The 23,807-nt window shown below is 36.4% G+C and overlaps 4 protein-coding genes and 1 long non-coding RNA gene across 6 annotated transcripts; 4 read left to right on the forward strand and 1 right to left on the reverse strand.

Annotated features, from left to right (window-relative positions):
- The first annotated feature begins 6,688 nt into the window (after positions 1-6,688).
- Positions 6,689-12,334, forward strand: LOC133696928 (pyrophosphate-energized membrane proton pump 2). Of its 2 annotated transcripts, XM_062119227.1 has the most exons (16): positions 6,692-6,850; positions 6,946-6,987; positions 7,364-7,715; positions 7,981-8,184; positions 8,302-8,453; positions 8,554-8,701; positions 8,776-8,908; positions 9,054-9,226; positions 9,489-9,609; positions 9,934-10,121; positions 10,294-10,731; positions 10,826-10,990; positions 11,079-11,234; positions 11,314-11,425; positions 11,518-11,737; positions 11,916-12,334. In XM_062119227.1, exons 3-16 carry the CDS (start codon positions 7,617-7,619, stop codon positions 12,013-12,015), a joined length of 2,409 nt encoding a protein of 802 aa, XP_061975211.1. In that variant the 5' UTR covers positions 6,692-6,850; positions 6,946-6,987; positions 7,364-7,616; the 3' UTR covers positions 12,016-12,334. The 2 variants fall into 2 exon arrangements, with proteins under 2 accessions (XP_061975210.1, XP_061975211.1); XM_062119226.1 differs by lacking the exon at positions 6,946-6,987 and having other exon boundaries at positions 6,689-6,850.
- Positions 12,335-13,187: 853 nt separating this feature from the next.
- On the forward strand, positions 13,188-14,074 carry LOC133696064 (uncharacterized). The gene has a single exon (XM_062118094.1). The coding sequence runs from the start codon at positions 13,371-13,373 to the stop codon at positions 13,815-13,817; it is 447 nt and encodes a 148-aa protein (XP_061974078.1). The 5' UTR covers positions 13,188-13,370; the 3' UTR covers positions 13,818-14,074.
- A 150-nt stretch (positions 14,075-14,224) lies between these two features.
- LOC133696063 (F-box protein At5g07610-like) lies at positions 14,225-16,859 on the forward strand. Its single transcript, XM_062118093.1, has 2 exons — positions 14,225-15,282; positions 15,424-16,859. The coding sequence occupies exons 1-2, from the start codon at positions 15,256-15,258 to the stop codon at positions 16,615-16,617; spliced, it is 1,221 nt and encodes a 406-aa protein (XP_061974077.1). The 5' UTR covers positions 14,225-15,255; the 3' UTR covers positions 16,618-16,859.
- Positions 16,544-18,013, reverse strand: LOC133696065 (uncharacterized). Its single transcript, XR_009842600.1, has 2 exons — positions 17,547-18,013; positions 16,544-17,013 (listed from the first exon to the last, which is right to left on the reverse strand). It is a non-coding gene; the product is annotated as an uncharacterized LOC133696065 (long non-coding RNA).
- Positions 18,014-20,054: 2,041 nt separating this feature from the next.
- LOC133696315 (auxin-responsive protein SAUR22-like) lies at positions 20,055-20,601 on the forward strand. The gene has a single exon (XM_062118478.1). The coding sequence runs from the start codon at positions 20,130-20,132 to the stop codon at positions 20,598-20,600; it is 471 nt and encodes a 156-aa protein (XP_061974462.1). The 5' UTR covers positions 20,055-20,129; the 3' UTR covers position 20,601.
- Positions 20,602-23,807: the final 3,206 nt, after the last annotated feature.

The raw sequence follows: 23,807 nt of genomic DNA on the forward strand, positions 1-23,807 counted from the left end.
TATCTAAAAGTGGAAAAATAATATTATTTAAATAAAAAGATAAAAATTAGTGAGTTACTCATGTGGTGGGTTAATTTTTTATTTTTATAAAAAATATTGTAAAAATTTATAATATAAAAAATAATATTTTTTAATATTCATATTATTAATTAAAATAATATTTATAATACAAATAATAATATTTTTTATATGAACACTTTGAATTATAAAAGAAAAAATAATATTTATAATACACGTTATTATATTAATACACATGTAGTTGGGCGCGAATACATCCATACCCAACTTGAGGTTTGGCGTGGATGCGTCTAGGTCCAACATGTTATTACCACCCAAGAAAAACCATATAGTTGATTTGAAGAATAAAATTAAAAGTCATTATTATTATTATTAGTATTATTATTTGTGCCATAAATATTATCATTTTTATTATAGTTGAAGGTATTAATATTAACACTATTATTTGTGTTATAAATATTACTATTTCTATTATAATTCAAAGCATTAATATAAAAGGTTTTATTATTTCTGGTAAAAATATTTTTATTTTTATTATAATTGAAAGTAATAATATTTATTTTTAGTGCAGTTCAAACTATTAATATCAAAATAAAATATTATTTAGGGGTACAAAGACTATTATGTTTATTATCATTGAAAGTATTGATACTAAAAAAATATTATTATTTTTTGCTCCTGCGCCATGTCGGGTTTGACCCTTAACCTTGGGAATAGGGCAAGCCAGCCCCACCACCATATGGCGCGGGGGTCTGCCCCTCAAAAGAGTAGGCAACCAAGTGCCAGGTATCCTCATGTGAGGGCATGAGCTTGGCTCCCGCCCAAGGCAAGGGAAGCCAGCCCCGGCGCCACCTAGGGTGTCCCACGTCAGAAAATTCGTGCGGCATCGGGCTGTCGATTTTTCGTTTCTCGTTTGCTTATGATTCATTTATTGGAGTCGCCACCTAGTAATTGATTGCGGGCTACTAGGGAACCAGATGTACTGGTCTTGTCAGAGATTCATGGGTAAGGGACTGGTTGTGGTTAGGGAAGGTATTAGCACCCCGAACGCACCCTACCTAAGGTAAGCTGCTTCATGGCTTTGATGTGTTAAAGAAGTTATAAAAATTTTGTTCTTTCATCAGGTATTAGAAATACGACTTACATGTAAGTTCACAATCCTTTTTACCGTGATAAAATTAAAATATTAAATTCTTCTTTATTCTTGCAATTTTATCATAAAAAAACATTCATAAACAAAATACAAACTACACATTCACTTTCAAGCTTTGTGGACTTGAAGTGATTTTAAATATAAAATTTTAGCCCAATTCTAAGGCTTTGATAAATCAGTTATTAGTTCCCAAAATATATGTAGATACATGTTCTACATTTTCATGGAAAATACAACATGATTTTATCTGTCCTTTAGATATTTGTGCATATAAATTAAAATATTAAATTCATTTTTTTTCTTTTGATTCAATAACATACATAAAAAATACACAAACACACACACATCTCTTTTTCTATTATTATTTTCTCTTTCTTTTCTTTTCTTTTTTTTCTTACATCCACAATACAAAATACAATTTCAAAACAAACTAAAACAAAAATTACAATAATAACCCCAAAACAATCTGGAATTTACAAGGAACACCTTCTGCACCATCGAAACAGTGGCTAACTGGGTAGATCGCCGACCCTTCTTTCTTCTTCGGCTGGCGATGAGGCAGGCAGAGGATTAAGCAAGGTGAAGAGACCACCTCAAGCTTCGGCTCCTTTCTCCTCTCTTTCTGCTATGGCCGGCGTTGAGGCAGGCTAGGACTTCTGGCGGTGGAGAGGGACGATGGAGTGGGATCTTCGAGTGGCTGGTTTAAGGGAGAAGGAGCAGCCGTTGGGAAAAGGCTGAGGGAGGTGATGGTTTGGTTTTGTTTGTGGCCGAGAGGAAGGGAAAGGCTGAGAGGGAAGAAGAGGAACAGGGGGAACGGTCTTGTGGTGAGCGGCTGGTGGAGATGGGTGAAGGATGTTAGAGGCGTCTGTGGTTGTTGGCAAGCCGGCTGGGGTAGAGGAAGAAGGGAAAAAAAATCCCGGGAGGAGGCTGGCGGCTGCCTCTTTCGGTGAGGGAGAGAAAAAGCTAAGCTTTTAGGGTTTCAGTTGCCTCTCCCCTCAAATCTCAAAATCCCCCCCCCCTTTCTTTTGAGTTTTGGACCTATATTTATAGGTAAAATGTTGTTTGGCCCTCAAAATTGGTCCCTCAACTTTCTTTCTTTGTAAATTTTGATTTTTCTTGTTTTTTTATATTTTTTTTAAAACGAGCAATATCAACGTCGACTCAGTGAGGAAAATCAATGATTTTAAAAATGACGCGTGAAAAATCGAATGCGTTCCAAAAACCTTTGAAAATTTAAATTCTTTTTTAGACGATGTTGAAAATGCTAAAAACGATACAAATATATAAAAAAACATATTTTTTTGGATTTTCGTTGTTTTTTTGCTATTTTGTGATTTTCCAAAAATTTCATCAAAAAGATGGGTCAAAAATTGGGTAACAACATAGGGCTCGGGGCTGCCCAACGCAAGGGCAATCAGCCCCAGTGCCATGTGGCGATCGAGTTTGACCCAGCACAAGGTCAGGTCAGCCCAAGCGCTAGGTGTCCTTACATGGGGGCGTGGGCTCTGCTGACGCCTAGTGTAGCTCTACTAAAACTTGAAGTGATCATTTTCTCTTTAAGCATCATTTCAATCCCGAATGCATCCCAGTAAAAAGATAACCCCTCCCCCGTTGCTCTTGCAACTTGTAGTCCTTTTATTTACTCATGAATTCGTTATACAAGCAGCTAGTAAAGTAAAGGGGGGCTTCTATTATATTATAGACCATTTCCGATCACAAACCTGTTTGATTTTTGATTGAGCTACGCAAGCAGAGATTACAAATAGAGAGAAGCAACCAGTTTGTTTTCAGAGGGATTGAAGGAATCAAAACAAATATTACATCCATCCTATTCCTATCCATCTCCGTTTTATTCTTCCTCCCGTACCCTCTTTTACGGCTGCCACTACTACTGGCTAGTATATTACTAGTATATTGTCCCGCGCTCCGAAGCGAGTTAATAATAATTTTTTAAAAATATAAAAAAATACTAGAAGTACAGAGAATATTTTAAACATCTTAGGTCTGGCGGTCATGCCAAACCCAAGTCTGGCATATGATAATTAAAATATTGAGACTTGTATTTTTTTTAATTTTTTATAAGAAAAAACATTAAACTATATCCTAAAAAGAAATTCAAGTTCAAAAATTGTTTATAAACAATAAATCATTACAAAATCTAATTTAACATTTTAGATCTAAAAATTCAAATCATATATTCATATTGAAATATATATATATATATATATATATATATATATATATATATATATTAAACTCAATGAAAAAAACAGTTATTTAATGGGTGGTCCTTTGTGATTTTTCACTAACGACAACAATATTTTATAATTTTTTTTTAACAATACTGGACTATAAGTGTTTAGTTTCATCATACATATTTCCATCCACAATGCACACATAAAAGAAAAGTTTATTTTTGAAAACTTGAAATAAATCACGTAGAACTCAATATTCTTTTTCCATTATTTCCTCTTCAAATATAACAAATTTATAAAACAAGTTGCACAAACAAGAAGGATTTTGCTGTTAAGTTCTATTGCATATGAATGAAAAATCCTGTTTGAATGAGGCAATGTTTGTTTTTGCAGTCCAATCATGTTTTTAAAAAATTTAAATTTTTTTAATCCAAGTGCAGGTCAAGCAAACCCACGCTTGGGTGTGGCAAGCATGTCAGACCCAAACATGGTTGTCAGATCCTAGTAGCTTAGGACTAGCGTGGTTGTTAGACCTAGGGCATCTAAGCCTAGAATGGTTGTCATACCCAAGGCTCTTGGGTCTTGAATGGTTGTCAGACCCATGACGTATGTGGGTTTAGTGTGGCTGCGGCAACCAAGCCTGACCTAACGCGCTAAAGTTGCAGAGAAGAAGCAATGGATGAGAAGAAAAAGAAAGCCAAATAAATGTCTCATGAAAAAATAAGAAATTAAAAGTGAAACTACTATTACAATCCATAATAAAAGTTCTCTTGATCTACAATTATTTCCCTACACCATTTAATTTTTTTTTGTAATATAATTGGATTTGTTATCTTTTTTTCTGACACTATTCATTGTGTTCAACGCATGCAGGATCACCGACAATTAATGCCTGTCAGTATTTTTTTGAGAGCTAAGACTCTTTACTTCTCACTTGCACTGTTTATTACTGTTCAGTATAAACAAAATCACTGAAGGTTAATGTATGTCGGTATTTTTCCAAGAGCTAATGTATTATTCACTTCTCACTTGTTTATTGTTTAGTATATATGAGATCACTGATGGTTAAGGTATATCGATATTTTCTCAAGAGCCAAGGTATTCTACACTTTTCACTTGCATTGTTTGTTACTGTTTTTTATAAACGGAATCATTTACGGACTAAATTTCAATTAGACTTTACAGATGAATACATGGATGAACAAATTAAAATATTAATTTTTAATTTTCTGACAGTAAAGACATATGTAATACTTGGCGTGTTTATGAAAATTTTTATTAAATAAAAAATTTAATTAGACTTTACAGAAGGATACACCAATGAAAAAAATCAAAATATTAATATTTAATTTACCATCAATAAAGACATCGATGATACGTGGCGGGTTTCTGAAATTGTTTTATTAAATTGAAAATTCCAACAAGACTTTACAGACAGTACACCAACGGAAAAATTAAAATATTAATTTTTGATTTTCCGACAATAAAAATGTCAATAATATTTGGCATGTTTCTGAAATTTTTTGATTAAATTATAGATTTCAACTAAACTTTACAGACATATACATAAACAGAAAAATTAAAAATATTAATATTTAATTTACCGTCAGAAAAATTTTTGGTATAAAAATCCTAAATTAAAAGACCAGAATCTTTAAAATCAAAACAAACGAGCACATCTCTTCTTCCCTTTTTCTCTGCAACTTCTCTCCTCCTCTCTCTCTCTCTCTCCCTCTCTCTCCTAAACCCATTCTCTTCTCTTCTCTTCTTTTCTCTTTTTCTTCGCGTGCATGTATGTCTTTTCTTTTTATTCTCTTTTTATTTAATGATTTGTTTGAATTTTTTTCTCTTTTTAGGCTCTAGAAAACTTAACATTAAGGTATTATTTTTTTCATGTTTTTTCATGTTTTTTCTGTTATTAATAATAGTATAGATATTATTGAGAATTTTATTTTTATTTTTTTATGTTATTAACAACTGTATAAATGTTAATGTAAATTTTGTAATTCTTTTATAAATAATTGTATAAATGTTGATTGGAATTTTTTAATTCTTTTTTAATTTTTCTGCTGTTAATAATTATATAAATGTTATTGAAATTTGTTTTAATTTTTATATTCTTTAATGATTGTATATAGATTGTTGAGATTTTTTAATTTTCTGTTATTTAATGATTGTATATTGATTTTTGAATTTTTTTAATATTTTAACCTTTTCTGTTCTTTAATGACTGTATATAGATTATTGGAATTTATTTTTAGTTTTTTATTGTTGATATAGTTATCTGATTGAGTTGTTGATGTTAACAAATAATTCTTGATTTCATGAAAAATAAAAATTATTTTAAAATAATAAAAAATAAATAAAAATAGTAGCTATCAGCCTATCATAAATAAAAAAATAGTTAAGATATCTTAATATTTAACATTAATTTATTTCTTCTTGTTTTTTCCTTTTGAAATAAGTAAAACAAGAGTGCACAAATACAACAAGTAAGATTTTTTTTTTATCATTAGTATTATTTTCAGTAAATAGAGAAAACGATATGTTTTACTTTGAGAAGTAGCTATATCCACGTGTTATTGAGATGCCCACGTTGCAGACTGCCATTGGTCAGATGACGAAGCAGAATATGCCATCAGCATCATTATTTCAACTTTAATAATCAACCACCGAAATTTTCTTTTAATTAATATACCAATCTCATGGAAAGTAAAAAAGAAAAAGAAAAAAAGAAGATGTTGATCCCCCAACTATCACTTGATTCTCAATTAGATCCCAAACAAAAACATTTCCAGGTGGATCCTTATATTTTAAGTTACCCAATTAACCCTCATATTAAATATTTTCCTTTAAAATCATAAAAAGTAAGGACTTATTGTCTTAATAACAAGAAGTAGTTTTTGTCATAGATTTCAATGATAGTAATTAACTAGTGATGGGTTGGGTCTAATTGAAAATTGTTTTTGTCTAGGGACCTAGTCGAGATTTATGTATAGTTGGGTGACAAATAAGTTCTTTATAATTAAAAAGGAAAAAAGAAAGTTGAAAATGAGAGGATCTCTCTTTCTATTCAAATTCTCTCTCTCTCTCTCTCTCATTAGAGGGAGATGAATATAATGATAATGTTTTAAAATATTTTTTATTTGAAAATATTTTAAATATAATATATTTTTTAAAAAATTATTTTTAATATAAATATATAAAAAAATAAAAAAACTAAAAAATATTAATCCAAAACAAAAAAAAATCAAATTTAAATAAAAAAACATTTTAAAACTTACTTTCAAATACCCTCTTACTGTATAGAAAGTAGGAAGAGAAAAGAGTATATTATATTATATATATGCAGTAGTTTTCTGTTCATCCCTCTCTTTGTTGGCGAAAGAAGAGAAAAGTCTGCTTTAACTCGCAGAGAGACGAAATACAGAAGCTATAGAAAATCGAAGGCTTCCGTTAATGGCAGTTACCTTTCCTTAAAACGGTACCGTACTCTGTCCTTTCTGCTCCATCCTTGTCTTCTTTCTTTATTGTACTTAAATAAATAGATCTCTCTCTCTGTCCGAGATCGAAACGCAGTGCAGCGCCTGTGCTCGGAGTTTTAATTATGTTGCGGAAATTGTAAGTAGATCTTTTTGAAAAGTCCACTCACCAAATGCCAAAGACTTTTTTTTTTGGGTTCAGATCTTACCTAGAATTTTTAGTTTTGCATGTTAAAATGCTAAACCCATTCTTAACCTTAACCTTAACCTTAATCTCACTCACTCTCGTTGTTATTTTGTGCCCTAATCTAATCTAATTTATGATCATAGGAAAGGATTGGATTTGATCAGTGCTGTTTTCATTTCATGTTCTAATTCACAAAATTGCCGCATGCATCGCACTTTTGAGTGATTTCCCTATAAGCTTACTCTTATGCCTTCGGTTTTTTTTAGAGGATATAATGTGGAATGTGGAAACTGCACTGCGTGGTATCATTCGTAATTTTTTTCTCCAGGAAGTTGATTTGGTGTTGAAGGGCTGCCAGCTGGGAAGGAGCTTTTAGTTACCGAATTAATTAATTTAGAGGATTAAAAAGGTCAGGAGTCCTTTGATTTTACAAAGTCAAGTGCTGCTCAGGGGGTGATCATTTGAGCTTTTAGACCAACCTATCCTTCAAGATTCAGCGTCCTGGTTCAGGGGGCGACTTGCCCCAAGGCAGTGAGGACATCCATTTTCCTGTAGCTCGAAGGGTAAATTCATCTCATAAAATGATGATCGATGACGATGTTGAGACTGGTAATTTGGGGCCTTACCAAGAAAGGCCAAGGATTTTCCCCAACATGCGAAGCAAACCCTATAATCCATTGGTGAGAAGCCTAATGCTCAATCTCTTATTTGATGACAATTGTTATTGTTTTGTTGTGAGGGGATTATATAGCATAAATATGCGTGTCCATGTGAGCATTCATTAATATCTATTTGGGTGTGGCCTACTTTTTTCGAAGAGGATTTTTCAGTTATTTTGCGCTGTGATGATTTATGATTCTTTTAAATTTAAATCCTTAGTAGAGCAATATTGCTTTTCTTTACATAATTTTGATGCTTGTACTAAATTAACTGTTTTTTGTGCAGATTTTTCGAGTGTTTAAGCGGATAAATGTTCGTGTTCTATTTATACTTCTGCTATTGGGTTTTGGAGGGATCTTTTACATTGGAGCACGTACATCTCCAATCATTGTGTTTGTCTTCACAGTTTGTATCTTCAGCTTCATCTTATCTATATATCTTACCAAATGGGTACTCTCAAAGGATGAGGGACCTCCTGAAATGGTTCAGGTATATCATCTCTCTTGAATTTAGCTAGAAATGTCAATTCCACTGTGTGCATATAGTCAGTGTTTCTCGTTTTTATGTATTGGCTTCATGTCTTGATATCATTAACTTGTTTTCTAGATATCAGATGCAATACGTGATGGAGCAGAAGGCTTCTTTAGGACCCAGTATAGTACTATTTCTAAGATGGCGCTGTTACTGGCGCTGGTGATCCTCTGTATATATCTGTTCCGCAGTACAACACCTCAACAAGAATCTTCTGGCCTTGGAAGGTGATTACACATGTCAAAGTTTGTTGTGAGGTGTTAGTTCCATGTTTTTGTCACATGGTGACAAGTGACCAGTTTTTGTGGTTATATCCTTCTGGTACAGGTCAACATCTGCATATATCACTGTCGCTGCATTCCTTTTGGGGGCTTTGTGTTCAGGTGTTGCAGGTTATGTTGGGATGTGGGTATCGGTACGTGCAAATGTTAGAGTTTCTAGTGCTGCAAGACGGTCAGCTAGAGAGGCATTGCAGGTTGTTCCTTTTACAATCCATTGTCTTCTGATTGATTGTTGATTTGTGTCTTGACTGGAAAATATATTATGCAGATAGCTGTTCGTGCTGGTGGTTTCTCTGCATTGGTGGTGGTTGGCATGGCTGTGATTGGCATAGCCATCCTTTATGCTACATTTTATGTTTGGTTGGGTGTGGATTCCCCTGGTTCAATGAAAGTCACTGATTGTATGTAACGATACCTTCTTCCTAAGTAATTGCTATGACTTTAGCAAATGGAAGCAATTTCACCTTTTTAAATGTTTTTGTGAAAACTGAAGTTTGCTGTTGTCTCATAACTAAGTTGGAAATGTTTCATGTTGTTCTCTCCCAGTGCCTCTTCTTCTCGTGGGATATGGATTTGGAGCTTCATTTGTCGCACTGTTTGCTCAGTTGGGTGGTGGAATATTCACAAAAGCTGCAGATGTTGGGGCTGATCTTGTTGGAAAAGTGGAGCAGGGAATACCTGAGGATGATCCTAGGAATCCTGCAGTGATTGCAGATTTGGTAAATACCCTTAAATTTTGTAGCTTCCTTATTTGAAGAAGTATGTGTTAGCTCTGCTGCTTGGTTTTGGCTTTCAACTTAATGTATATAATTTGGGCAAAGCGTGCGTGAAAGCTCAAATTAATAATAAGTACTACATAAATATCTTCTTGTTAATGATTTATACGGTTTTTCCTTGACTACATTCTGTTTTCTTGGGTCATGCTGTATACTGTGTATCAGTCCAAACTTCTTCTGTAACTGATAAATTGTTGCATGAAAGGTTGGAGACAATGTGGGTGATTGTGCTGCTCGAGGTGCTGATCTTTTTGAAAGTATTGCAGCTGAAATAATCAGTGCCATGATACTTGGGGGAACCATGGCGCAACGTTGCAAAATTGAGGGCAAGTATCTCTACAAATGAAATTCTTACAGTTTCTTCACAAGCATGTCACTGGTTTTGTCCAGGAATGAAATTTACAGAAGTATGAAACTCATAATGTTTTCATTGGTGATATGGTTAAATGATTCTGAGGGTTTTAGTCACATGCTCAGCTAACTGGGTTTTATATCCGCATTAAGAGAGCATACTTGCGTTATCAAAGCCTTTGTTGTGTGATGACATGCCTAATTTTGCGAGGCTTTACTTACTCTGGAATTCATTTATGCTTTTTGTTTAAGTCAAGCCATTACAGTTCTTTTGTAACTCACATTCATTTTTTGTGCAGATCCATCTGGCTTCATCTTGTTTCCTCTTGTTGTTCATTCATTTGACCTTGTCATATCTTCCGTTGGAATTCTTTCAATTAGGGGTACTCGTGATTCTAGTGCGAAGTCTCCCATGGAGGACCCAATGGCAATCCTTCAGAAAGGATACTCTATTACAATATTTCTGGCAGTTCTTACATTTGTTGCGGTAAAGATAAATCTTTAAAATTAGATGTGGCCGCGTTCTACTTAACTATTAATCTGCTTTTGATAGTATTTCATCAAGCACTGAAAGCCTGCACTTTCTGTTTTTGATCTCTGTGTGAGTTATGTGATATGATTTTGCTTGTGTTTCGTGCATTGCATATGCTACTTTGCAGTCTACCTATTGGATGCTTTATACAGAACAAGCACCTTCAGCATGGATTCACTTTGCATTGTGTGGATTGGTTGGAATCATCACAGCTTATTTTTTTGTCTGGATCACCAAGTACTATACTGACTACAAGCATGGGCCTGTACGTGCATTGGCTCTTGCTAGCTCCACCGGTCATGGGACTAACATAATTGCAGGAGTTAGTCTGGGCCTTGAAGCAACAGCTCTTCCTGTTCTTGTCATTAGTGTATCTATAATTTCAGCTTTTTGGCTGGGTAACACCTCAGGACTGGTGGATGAGGCTGGAAATCCAACTGGTGGGCTGTTTGGTACAGCTGTGGCCACAATGGGAATGCTCAGCACTGCTGCCTATGTGCTTACTATGGATATGTTTGGCCCTATTGCTGACAATGCTGGTGGAATTGTAGAAATGAGTCAGCAGGTAACTCTTGATCATCGTCTTCATTGAAAATTGTCAATCAAGCAATGACATTCTTCATTTGAATAATCATTGTATAAAAATACATGACATGCAGCCCGAAAGTGTTCGGGAGATTACTGATGTTCTCGATGCTGTTGGGAACACTACAAAAGCTACAACCAAAGGATTTGCCATTGGATCTGCAGCCCTGGCATCCTTCCTTCTGTTTAGTGCCTATATGGACGAGGTTGCTACATTTGCTCGTGAACCTTTCACACAGGTAAACCTATTTGCACTTGCATTTTACCATGTTCTGTCTTCATGTTTCAACTCTGAATATTAGCTTTGCACTTTCATTTGACTGTCAGGTTGATATTGCCATTCCAGAAGTTTTTGTTGGTGGGTTATTGGGTTCAATGCTTATTTTCTTATTCAGTGCATGGGCCTGCTCCGCAGTAGGCCGAACTGCTCAGGAGGTTGTTAAAGAAGTAAGAAGGCAATTTATTGAGAGGCCAGGTATCATGGTGAGTATATGTTCCTGCTCTAGTTTCTTCTATTATGCTTTGGTGCTGTTATGATGTTCTTTTAAAATGCTTGTGACAGGACTACAAGGAGAAACCAGATTATGGTCGCTGTGTTGCTATCGTTGCATCTGCATCTCTGAGAGAGATGATAAAACCTGGTGCCTTGGCTATTATATCTCCTATGGTTGTTGGTAGGTTAACTGCTTGCCATTTGATTTTGTTTCTTTCATTGATCTCTTCTGAGGATTTAGTGAAGTTTGCTTGACATTCGTATTGTTTGCAGGTGTTGTGTTTCGTATCCTGGGGTACTACACAGGACAATCTCTACTAGGGGCTAAAGTTGTTGCTGCCATGCTGATGTTTGCAACAGTTTCTGGTATTCTCATGGCTCTTTTCCTGAACACGGCAGGTGGTGCATGGGATAATGCAAAGAAGTACATCGAGACAGGTGCATATGGAGGCAAAGGGAGTGACTGTCATAAAGCAGCAGTTACTGGAGATACGTAAGTATTGCTATCATTGTCTGATCTTGTCTGAAGACTGGGAAACCTTCTCTTTCCCAAATTATTCAAGAGTCGGGAATAAGTAAAGCGATGGATAGAAATCACTGGTTGGGGTTTTTATTTCTGAATCCAGTGAGTTAATTATAATTAAATTGTGGCATTTGTTTTGCATTTGCAGTGTGGGTGACCCATTCAAAGATACTGCTGGACCTTCAATCCATGTCCTCATAAAAATGTTGGCGACAATAACGCTTGTGATGGCACCAGTGTTTCTGTGAGAGTTGTTGATATCTTTTGCGGTTTAATCAGGAGAATATACAAATGCAGCAAGCACCTAGCAGCAGCCATCACCATGGAGTGGTTAGATATTTTTTGCAAATACACTGATGATGTATATCAAGGGTGCCCTCGTGATTAGCGACAATGGATTCTTTTTCCTGTTTCTTAACCTTCTGAATAAGAGGTGAGATATGTTAGCAGAGAGTGCACGTTTTAAGCTCCAAGTAAATACGACAATTTGTTTTTTTTGGTTTGATTAGGGTACTCACGTCCATATATACAGATGATCATTAACTGCTAATTAAGGATTTTTCACTAGTGTTCTTGGGAAGGGCGAATTGTTGCCCTGCAGCCTTCTTACCTGAGAGTGGGAGGAGCCATTGTGGGTGGTTGTTGATTGGATGACAGGTAGGGCGCAGTGCAGATGCGGTTCCAATTAAAGATTGGTTCTAGACTCTATTATTAATTTGTATTCAATGCTTGCAAATCGAAACACGGAAATCACACTTGGGGAGGGCCTTCGTCACGGGAATTACTGTTGAGTTCTTTGGTTGAAGACAAAACACGCAACGTTAATGGAGTCTGAGACAGATTATATGGCCTCTTACCTCCTTCAAGATCTGTTCTTAAAACAGGAGGAGACCTCTTCTTTTTCTCTATTACCAATGCAATCATGATAGTTTAGTATATAATTATACCCTCAAATTCAAATTTATGCGGTCGTTTTTATTCTGTACGTGTTTTGGAGCTAAGTTGATCACTCATCCATCATGCATGCTGGTGGCTGGCACGATTCAGATCATAATAATACTGAATATGAAAATAAGAAATAAGAGAGTAATCCTCTGCAAATAGAAAAACATGCTAGTACTAAATAAGAAAATAGAAATATATAATAAAATTTCTAGGTTTAAAATATTTAATTTTTCAGAGAAGCTCGTCCTACTTCAAAATCGAAGGCCACCTACGTTTTTTTTTTCTCCTGTAAATAAAACTCTGTAAAAAAAATCCTCAGTAAATCTGTTTTCCCCTCGTTTAATTTACTTCAGGGCCCCCAATTTTTACCAGCTAATCAATACAGCACGGGCCTTGGATCAGTTCAATCTAAGCTCTGATCCAATCACCTCTCCACAAAGCCCGAAACCCAATAATATATATTTATATATTCGTTCTCTCCTCTGTCGGTCCTTTCCAAAAAATGAAAAGAACCACCATTCCTTATCCCTGGCCTTTCCAAAAAAACAAAAACACTCAATTTTAGGGTTTTATCACATCATCTAAGCAAGGATAAGAGGAAGACAAGGAAAAGGTTTTCTCCACTCTTCAAAATCCCAAACAAAAGATAAAGAACTCGATGAAAATGGAACAACCAGCAACACCAAATATTACCCCATCAAAAGACAACAACAGCATCAAAGGCACAAAGAAAAAGCCTCCAACTCCACAAGAGCTGATATCCCATTACCAATCTCAAGGCCTTGACTCTCAAGAAGCATCCATCAAGGTCATCGAAGATCTCCAAAATGTGCTTTTTAGGGTCATAGCTTCTAACAGCAGGGGCAGGAAGGACAACCTGGTGGGTGAGGCTTCCAGAAAGATTGACGCGGTTAACACAAGAGTGGCTGTTGTTGATATGAAGTTGGACTTAAAGCCTGGCTATGCTGAGACTTTTGCTATTGGGGTTGCTTCTGCTTCTGCTTTTAGAGGTGTTGAGACTGTTTGGCCTCATGTTGTTGGGGGTATTGCTCAGATTTGGAATGCTGTTAGGACTGTCACTAAACCTCCCTCTTCTTCTTCTTGATCATTTCTACTCAGTACTAGTATTTATCAATTTTATTTATTGAATGAATGAATTTCTGTTGTATTGATAGTACAAGGGCTGTTTCTACTCTATTTCTGTGAGGGAAAAAGAGAATTTTGGTGTTGAATTTTTTTATATTTGAGCTTGCAGTTGTAGTCTTTTGTAATTTGTGATTTACCTTTTCTTTTTTCTTCGTTGGACTATTGTTTTTGCTACAAAGTTAAACAGGAGGGTTGCATGTTGGAATTTTGGTTTTATTGAGCCCTGCTTAAATTGTTTGTTTCTGATGGTAATTATGGATGCTGCTATATATGTGGCTGTGCAAGGTTCGTTTCTTGAATTTGTTTTGGGGTGAAGATCAATTTTTTAGTCTTTGTATATTCGAGCAGAGGAGGAGCAGTGATAAAATATGCCATGCTCGTTTTCTATGATTGTTTTCCGTTTTACAATGGACATATACCTAGTATGGGTAGTCATATAACCTGTTTCATTTGCTAATGGTATCTCTATATCTTGGGACCAAGAGTTTGCTGCTGGAAACCACTGCCCCAGAATTCAGTGAAGCTCAATACAGGAGTAGCTGTCCTTAACAATGATTGGGTATTGGTTTGGTTGATATCGTATGAAATGAGGGGAGGAGTTTATTTTGCGAGTGTCAAAACCTTTGAGCAATAAATATCCTGCAGAGGCAGCTGCGTATGGCGTCAGTTTGGCTGCAGAGAGTTTGGACGCAGAAGACATGCTCTCTAGTGGCCAATGTTTTGATTGTTTCAGCTGTCCCTAAGATGTACTGATGAAGAAGTTGCCCATGCCTGAGTAAATTGGCAGCTAGTTTAATCCCTGTAACGTGATTCCTCTCTTAGCTTTTCATGTAATCCATGTGCAGTTTCAGCCCGCATATAATTTCCATCAGAGTTTTCATGATAGACAAAAGACAGGAACTTTACATGGAATCTGAATTTTGCAACTACATTTTTCTAGGTTGGAAAATCCAAGGTCGTGTTTCTGCTATTTTATTTTTGGACGTGTTCTCCAATAGCAATAGTCTTGCCGCCTGATAGAATCTTTAATTTAGAGCAAATCTCTAGAAGGGGCTTGCTAGTTTCATCGTAATTTCCCATAATGGACCATTGCCCTGTGCGTAAGCTATAGAACAATTTTTTTTTTGTTTTAACTACACAACTCAGCAAAAAGCTTTTCTCTATGGGCTTGTATGCAACATAATCCAATGTTAGGTAGCTTGTCAATTGCACCTAAATTTGGCTTTAGAAATTTATATAACAGATGTATGTAAGAACCAGGAAATGACTAGGAAGCTTGTTTGCCGGGACCGAAAGGAAAACAACTCAGTCGATTCTAACATTAATTTCCTCGAAACTACTTGCAAGACTTGACTTTTATCAATCAACACGTGTGCCCCGAAGCATTCTTATTACATATGGGAGACTGTCTAGGGAGAAAACAGGTATGTGTTGATCTACTTCAATCTGTTCCAGCTGAATTTGACTCCTCAATTTACTTCTCTTGATCCATGCCCAATTTCCAGTTCTTATCAGCTTATGTTATTTTAGCCTCGCACGCCGATATCTGATCCATGTTCTTGCAGCAAAACATTTCAATGGATCGAAACCTGTCTTCTGGGCCATCTGGAAGAACAGGGCGGGCAATAATGATCATGGATGAAAAGGATATCATGATCGAAATACTTCATCGACTACCCTTGAAGTCCTTGTTGATATCCAAATGCGTGTGCAGATCGTGGAACCATCTCATCTCAGATCCTATATTCATATCCAATTACTCGCGTAGAAACCCACAACATCATGTCTCTGGTTTCTTCTTACAAAAATTCTTGTTTCTTGAACAGTACTCGAAACTTGAGTTCATTACATGTGAAGGACAGGATGATGCTGCTCCTGAGCCATCTCTTTGTTTCATTGAAGATGATCAAGGTGTTTGTATACAACATTCCTGCAATGGCCTTCTTCTATGCAGCAGTTTTCGATGCCATGAAGATGATAGGAAGTACTACATCTGTAAACCCACCACTAAGCAATATCACCAACTGCCTAAACCTGGATGCAAGATTGTGTTTGGCATTAACATAGCATATGATCCTACCATATCACCCCATTACAAAATCATATGCGTATGTGACTCCAAAGCGATTAAGATATATGATTCAGCCATAGGATCATGGAGAGTCTCAGGAAGTTATCAATTTTTTTCCCATGTTTTGTTATTCAATAGAGGTGTCTTTCTGAACCGTGCATTGCATTGGATTAGCAGAGGAGCCTTGGCACTTCGATTTGATATTGAACAAGAGCGTATGCTCACAATGCCAATGCCTCCAATCCCTGAGGGGCGGTCAGAGAGGAGATTGGGATATTTCGGTGAATCGGGAGGGCATCTATGTCTCATTGAGATATATGGTCCTATAACTACTTGCTTTGATGTGATGAGGATGGAGAGTGACTATTCAGGCTGGTCGGTGAGGTACCGTGTTGATCTTTCTAGAATAGCGTCTTCCTTTCCATCAATGGTGAGGAACAATGTGCAGGACATCCATCGTTACTTGTTCTCTATACTACATCTAGCTGACAGATCACAAGTAGGAGAAGATGAATCATCCATGTGGCTGCATATTCCAGGCACATTCATCTCCTACAACCTTAAAGACGGAAAATGGAGCAAGCTTCGAAGTATTTTACATCAAATAAACAAGATTGAAGAAGGTATGGGATTATGGCATTCATGGGAGGGAGTCCATCCATATACCAATACTCTTTGTTACTTTTGATTTGTCTTTAATCACTTTCATAAACGACTACTAAATAAGTCTAATTACAAGCTAGCTAGCTAGTTTCATTACTTGATTTGATATGCTACACACGCACGCACGCACACGCACTGAGATTAATCGACTTTTGATTTGATCTTTAGTAATTGACTGTTTTCATCCCATGTTCTTCCACTTTCTGGAGTTTCTTGTCGCTATTGTTCCATTTATGGCAAATAATAAACAGTAGAAGCTTTCTTTCACGTGTGATTGCTCTGTTGCTCTGTATAAATATACATATATATCATCAATGTGCGACAAAAAAAGTGTGAAATCCACAGGTCTCCATTTTATAGTGATCAATACGGCCGGCGGTAAGACCATGAAAGCCCCACAAATGCATCGAATTTGGCAGGCCTGCAACATCCACCACAAAAGAGAGATACAATTATGATGAATAAATAAATAAAAATCAATTTAAATTACGAAACAAACCTACAGCGGCTGGTGCGTTTTCCTAGCCCACTAGGAAACTGCATGTTTTCCTATTAATTAATTTACATCAATATTTAACAAAGCCATGTAGAGATATTATCAATTACTGATCAATACAGAGTAAAACTTACATTAATATATAGCACCTTCATGTGATTTAATTTATTAACTTAGACATTACATATTTTACTTTATGGGTAATTCCTGGATCGAGTTTAATCGAGCCTACATGATATTTTATACCATGTAAACACTTAATATATCTTATAACTAAGATATTTATATGAAATATATTAAAATTTAGATATTTTTAAAAATATTTATTATAAAAAAATTAAAGAAATAAATAATTTTAACAATACCAATCTCATAAATTAAAAATTCATGAACAATGTTAGAAGCATCTGGGCTTTAGCAGGATGACTTAGAGAAAAGGAGAGGATTTAATTACTTACAAAGCAAACCCAATCTTTGATTTCTTGCAACGAAATCTAATTAAGAGGACTTGATTAGCCTTTCCCCATCAACTGCGAGATATTTCTTGTTTCTTGCACAAATAAGAAAATTGATTTCAAGAAACGAGTAGTTGAAGAGAGAGACATTAGGTCTTGGAAACATCTAGAGATGCTTGAAATATCATTAGCAGCAAGAATTTTATGGGTTTTTGCACTTAGCATTTTTTTAGTTGGAGCTTTTATCTAACGCCGGGTGTCGGTTGTCATTAAAGGATTCTCAAAACCAAACCCAAAGTAATATTGTCTAGCTCTGATATCATAACTAAAACCCTCTCTAGTCTTAGACATCCAGATCTATCTCCCATGTTGTTGCAGGTGTTTGTCTAAACAATGGTGTTCTTTGATAGACAGCAACGAGTTCTTGTATTTGATGGTTTGGTGTGTTTAAGCAACTATGATGATGGGGATGTTGCTGCACCCAATCAATCAACACAGATGATCATAAACTGTTGTTTGAAACATTTTGGATAGTCTAAGCCGTAGCTTTTAGAAGAGGTGTACGGAAATCACGGTGACCAGAAGAAGCAGGAAAGTCCTTGCGTGGATCAAAACCCACTTCAGAAATCAATTTCAGAAAAGGACCCAATCAATAAATATCAGTCCTTGCGTGTATAGTCCTTGATTGATGGATTTATATATATTAAATGGAAAGCGTTGAAATCATCTACATACAAAAGCGATCGAATTAAGTGGGAAAAAGGTCATGTATGCTGCTTTCTTTCTATGAATAGTGGTCAGTACGTACCATATGACAAAATCATTATCTATATATGCACATGTTAGTTAGATATTACGAGGTATATTCAGGATTGTAATCTCTTTCCTTGAATATAATTAAGAGATATATGTATCCCATGATGTTTTTTTCTTACCGTGCTTTATTATTAATGTTTTCTTAGGATATTTAATTCCTCACATTAATTAATAATGTGCCCGATGCTACCAAGGCCTAATTCTTATATTGCCTAGCTCTCGCAGCCTGTTTTTATAGATCAACAACAGGTCCTTCCTTAGCTTTAGTAGTGGTCCAATGAACATTTATATATGAAATTGCTTAAATTAATCTTTGGGAGGAAAAGAAAAGAAAAGAAAGAATTCTCTTATTTAATTGGGGCAGTGACTTGAGATTCCTGGGCATTTCTTTGGGTTCTACCTAACCATTCACCCACGATGTTATGGAAGACAAAAAACATAAGATGAAGAAGAAGAAGAAGACGACACGAGTCTTGTCTTCTTCATCAATGAGTTTGATATTATGGAGGGGGTGAATGAACGACCAGGCCCAAACATGTCGTCCTTAGCAGAAACTGGACTGCCAGTATTGGGCTGTACGAAAAGCCCATTATGATCAGCCTACATGAGAGGCCCGTCCGTCATTTCTTATTTGGGGATAACACCTCCGTGTCCGGTCCAAGGAGGAGGCCATAAGCGTGCAACAGTACAAAATGAGTACTCCTTTTTCTCTCTCACACACACACACACACACACACACACATGTGAGATTTCTTTTGATTCTTGAATGAAGCTTTAAAACTGTTATTTCTTTGCATGTGAATGTTGCAACATGCTTCCTGTTCAACAAGAAATTAAGATTATTTGTTATTATTCACTGACTCTCTTCTTAACTATAATTTATTTAACAATTAATATTCTTCAAATGACATGATCATATATATATATCTATCTAATTAGAGAATATATATGTTTAGGCTCTTAATTAATATTTCAAGAAACAGACGGACTAATTGTGCACTTTGTATTGATTTGCCAGAGAGAAGATCAACATTTGCATGCCACAAAAACTCCAATCTGTATGTGCGCGTACGTGTCCAGTGTCCTCTATCATATATAGAAAATTCTATAGAGAGGCGCGCGGTTGAGCAGTCGAAAATGGAGGAGATTCCGCCATAACCGAGGAAGCTTTTAAAATAGGCGCGTGGTGGAACATACATTAATGCTTTTGGATTTTCAGATTCTTTCACCACATCGATCGTTCCTTCGACTCTATACAGCCTCTCTCTCTCTCTCTCTCTCTCTCTCTCTCTATATATATATATATATATATATATATATATATATATAACACCTGGTACCATACAAATCAACCAAACTTCACCTCTGCAAGTGAAGGTCATTCATTTGTTCCTTCTCTTGCAGGAGAGAAAAAAAAACAGTTTTTAATTTCCAAACTGATCAATTCTTGGCTCAAATCAAGGAGCCAGTACCATGCATGTTTTCACAAATCAATGTCCACTATCACGATTCTTTTCTTCTAACGTTTTTGCAACACTTTAATTATTATTATTATTTAATTATTATTATTATTATTATTATTATTAATTTGTTTTTGTTTTCAGAAACTTAATTAATTGTATTATTCTTAATGCACATATATAATTTAATCATTCGTACGTGATGATCGATTGAATGTGTGTGTGTGTGTGTGTGTGTGTGTGTGTGTGTATTCTCAGCATACATGCAAAATCTTCTTGCATTGAGTTTATAATCAATTATTAATCCACCATGGATATTGTATGCAAGAAATCTCAATCAACCACAAACCTTCGAAAGATGGTTCACATTGCCACCAGGCCAAAGAAAATTCTCCAACTATGGCTATGGTACTGGGCTCCTCAATATTACAGAGAGAACCCCAAGGAATCTTTGCTAGTCGGATCAAAATTCTCGACAGGCGGCAAACTGGTCGCCAAAGGGGCGAGTGCTCCTGAAAAGGTGCCAAGAGGTTTTCTAGCGGTGTACGTGGGGGCAGAGCAACGGAGGTTTGTGATTCCATTGAGTTGTTTGTCAACGCCAGAATTTGTGGGTTTGATGGATAAAGTTGCTGAGGAATTTGGTTATGACAGTCAAGGTACTGGGCTACATATTCCATGCGAAGAGGAAGACTTTGAGGAAATACTGCTAAGATGCTGGAGATTACAAAGGGACAAGGCTTCTTCCAAGAGCAGGATCAAGAGGAGCAACACATCGTCTTGAATCAAAGGTAAAATCTGCATGCGTGATCAATATATCTATATGTTCATGTAATTGGTCGACAGCAAATATCTCCGTGAAAACCAATGATATATATTGTCTCTTGCACGAACATTTAATTGATTAATGTGCCGCTACGGGCGTCAGGTGGAAGTGGCAAGAGCCCAAAGACAAACATGGAACAGCCAAATTCACGATCGCATGGCCTGATTAGCTGAGGCAACTTTGGAAAATCCCTTATTTACGTATAATTGCAACTCTCTAGCTAGATATGAGTTGGTTATATAAATTCTATAACGAATGAATATATATATATATATATATATATATATATATATATATATATATATATATATATATAATCTTTTCTGATTAATGAACGAGAAAGAAACATTATATTCTCCTCCTGTAACATCATTCTATCATGGGTATCAGAGCATTATTCTACTGATCTCTTATTGATTCTTTCTTCTTTTTTCTTGTCTTCTTCCCTATTCCCTCTTGGCTATATATAAACATCAATATGAACACCCAATCCAACTCGAAACTCCTCACGCCAATGAGTGTTAGCGTGAGCTGTACAGTTTAGGAATTAATATTAGCATGAGCTGTAGAGTCCAATATAGGAATTATTCCGTAACTGATCCTAATTCATTGTATCCTGATTTGTAGGGATTCTTTAATTACTTGCCGTTTTCATAGTCATCTTGTAAAGCTTCTCTATAAGAGAAAGAGTCTGTAACCTAATTTCAAAATAAGAAAGAAAGTGAAATTCCCAGAATTGTCATGGTATCAGAGCAAAGGTTCATTCTTTGCTACTCAAAAATCTGACAGAAGGCGTAAGGGTGAAATACAGAATGGAAACACCAACTGAAATGACAGAACAAGAACAGCAAAATACGGTGGCAACTCTTGATGATCTCACGACGAGAATGGCTCAGATTGTAACCCAAAACCAGACCCAGACCCAGACCCCATCGGTTATCTATGACACTACGGCTGCATCAATTGGTATCAAACTTGATGGTACCAACTATGCCTTGTGGTCCCAAATTGTGGAGATGTATATCTCCGGAAAAGACAAATTGGGATACATAAATGGAGATCTTCCCCAACCAGAACTGAATGATCCCCACTTCAGGAGATGGAGAACAGAAAACTCGATTGTGAAAGGATGGCTAATTAACTCAATGGATCCTTCTCTCATAGGCAATTTTATTCGATTCTCCACTGCCAAACAGGTATGGGACTCGATCGCCACCACTTATTTTGATGGATCTGATACTTCTCAAGTATATGATTTAAAGCGGCGAGTAACAATGATGAAACAATCAGGAGAATCCATAGAAACTTATTACAATTGCCTTCAAGGTTTATGGAGGGAAATTGATTTCCGTAGACCTAATCCTATGGAATGTGCTGCTGATATACAACGATTCAATGATCTACTGCAAGAGAATCGAGTGTATACTTTCTTAGATGGGCTGGACGATAGGCTTGACAATATACGGAGTGATGTACTCCAATTGAAACCCTTCCCAACTGTTGAACAAGCCTATGCCTATGTCAGGAGGGAAGCAATTAGGCAGACTGTCATGCTTACTAATAACGGAAATTCTACTGCTGCAGCAATGGTTTCTAGAGGGGGGAAAACTTATTTACCACGACAGCAAACACTTCAAATAAACAGAGCAGGGATGGCGCCGACAGCAGGGCGTAACTTGCATCACTTAGCAAGGCCTAAAGGACAGGTGGAGAGTGAAGGCAGTGGGTGTTCCCATTGTGGAAATATGAAACATACACGGGAGACATGCTTTAAATTGCATGGTTATCCCGATTGGTGGAGTGAATTGAAGACAAGGAAACAGAGAACCTCATCTGGGGACACAGGCCAAGCATCATTGGCAAATACTAAACCCCAACTATCATTAGCACCGTTGGTTGAATCCGGAGAAGCTGCCACCAGTCTGCCCAACGACCAAGGTAGCACAGAATCTAAAAATGACTGGATTGTGGACTCTGGTGCAACGGACCACATGACATATTGTTCAGATGATTTTTCAAACACCACAGAACCGAGGAGAACGGGTATCTCTAATGCCAATGGGGTGGTCTACCCTGTCACAGGGGCTGGAACCGTGCACATATCAACCTCTCTATTATTGACCAACACGTTACTTGTGCCTTCTCTTTCAAATAAATTGTTATCGGTGAGCCAAGTCACCGAAGACCTAAATTGTGTTGTGCTAATGTATCCAAAATTCTGCCTTTTTCAGGATATCCTCACGAAGGAGATCATTGGGCGTGGTACTAAAAGAGAGGGGTTATACTACGTGGATGACTTCAACATCGGCAATGTCAACACCGTGAGACGATCACTACTGACAAAAGAAAATCAGATTTGGCTTTGGCATTATCGGTTGGGACATCCATCTTTTAGCTATATGAAGTACTTGTTTCCAGAATTGTTTTTGAATTTGAATTATGCAGAATTTAAATGTGAAACTTGCATTCTTGCCAAGAGTCATCGTGTATCCTTTCCGATTAGCTTGAATAAAAGTGATACTCCTTTTGCCCTGGTTCACTCTGATGTATGGGGTCCGTCACCAATTACCACTGTTTCCGGCATACGCTGGTTTGTAACATTTGTGGATGATTGTACTAGAATGACATGGTTATATTTATTGAAGCGTAAAGATGAAGTGTTTGATGTGTTTTGTATGTTTGAAGCTATGGTTCATACTCAATTTTCAGCAAATATTCAGATCCTTCGATCGGATAATGGGGGGGAGTATGTGAATCATAACTTCGTAGAATTTTTTCGAACGAAAGGGATTTTGCATGAAATGTCCTGTAGTCAGACTCCACAACAAAACGGAGTGGCAGAACGAAAAAACCGACATATCTTAGAAACAGCACGGGCATTATTATTTGGAGCACAGGTGCCGGGTAGATATTGGAGTGATAGTATTACTACCGCTGTATATTTACTGAACAGAATGCCGTCCAAAGCCTTGGACTTCAAGACCCCACTACAGGCATTATCACAATATGTTACTCTACCATCCATCTTGTTACTTCCACCAAGAGTGTTTGGTTGTGTAGCATTTGTTCATATACACAAACACCTACGAACAAAGCTTGAACCATGTGCCGTTCGGTGTATTTTTTTGGGGTATGGCTCAAATAAAAAGGGATTCCGCTGCTATG

The sequence above is a fragment of the Populus nigra genome, chromosome 6 (genome assembly GCF_951802175.1).
Source record: "Populus nigra chromosome 6, ddPopNigr1.1, whole genome shotgun sequence".
Lineage (NCBI taxonomy): Eukaryota > Viridiplantae > Streptophyta > Magnoliopsida > Malpighiales > Salicaceae > Populus > Populus nigra.

Excerpts from the sequence above, each read along its gene's own strand:
- LOC133696928 (XM_062119226.1), top strand. The coding sequence starts at position 7,617 with ATGATGATCGATGACGATGTTGAGACTGGTAATTTGGGGCCTTACCAA. Across the intron at positions 7,716-7,980 it reads GCAAACCCTATAATCCATTG|ATTTTTCGAGTGTTTAAGCG; the intron begins GTGAGAAGCCTA and ends TTTTTTGTGCAG. Across the intron at positions 10,732-10,825 it reads TTGTAGAAATGAGTCAGCAG|CCCGAAAGTGTTCGGGAGAT; the intron begins GTAACTCTTGAT and ends CATGACATGCAG.
- LOC133696064 (XM_062118094.1), top strand. The coding sequence starts at position 13,371 with ATGAAAATGGAACAACCAGCAACACCAAATATTACCCCATCAAAAGAC.
- LOC133696063 (XM_062118093.1), top strand. The coding sequence starts at position 15,256 with ATGGGAGACTGTCTAGGGAGAAAACAG. Across the intron at positions 15,283-15,423 it reads ACTGTCTAGGGAGAAAACAG|CAAAACATTTCAATGGATCG; the intron begins GTATGTGTTGAT and ends ATGTTCTTGCAG.
- LOC133696315 (XM_062118478.1), top strand. The coding sequence starts at position 20,130 with ATGGATATTGTATGCAAGAAATCTCAATCAACCACAAACCTTCGAAAG.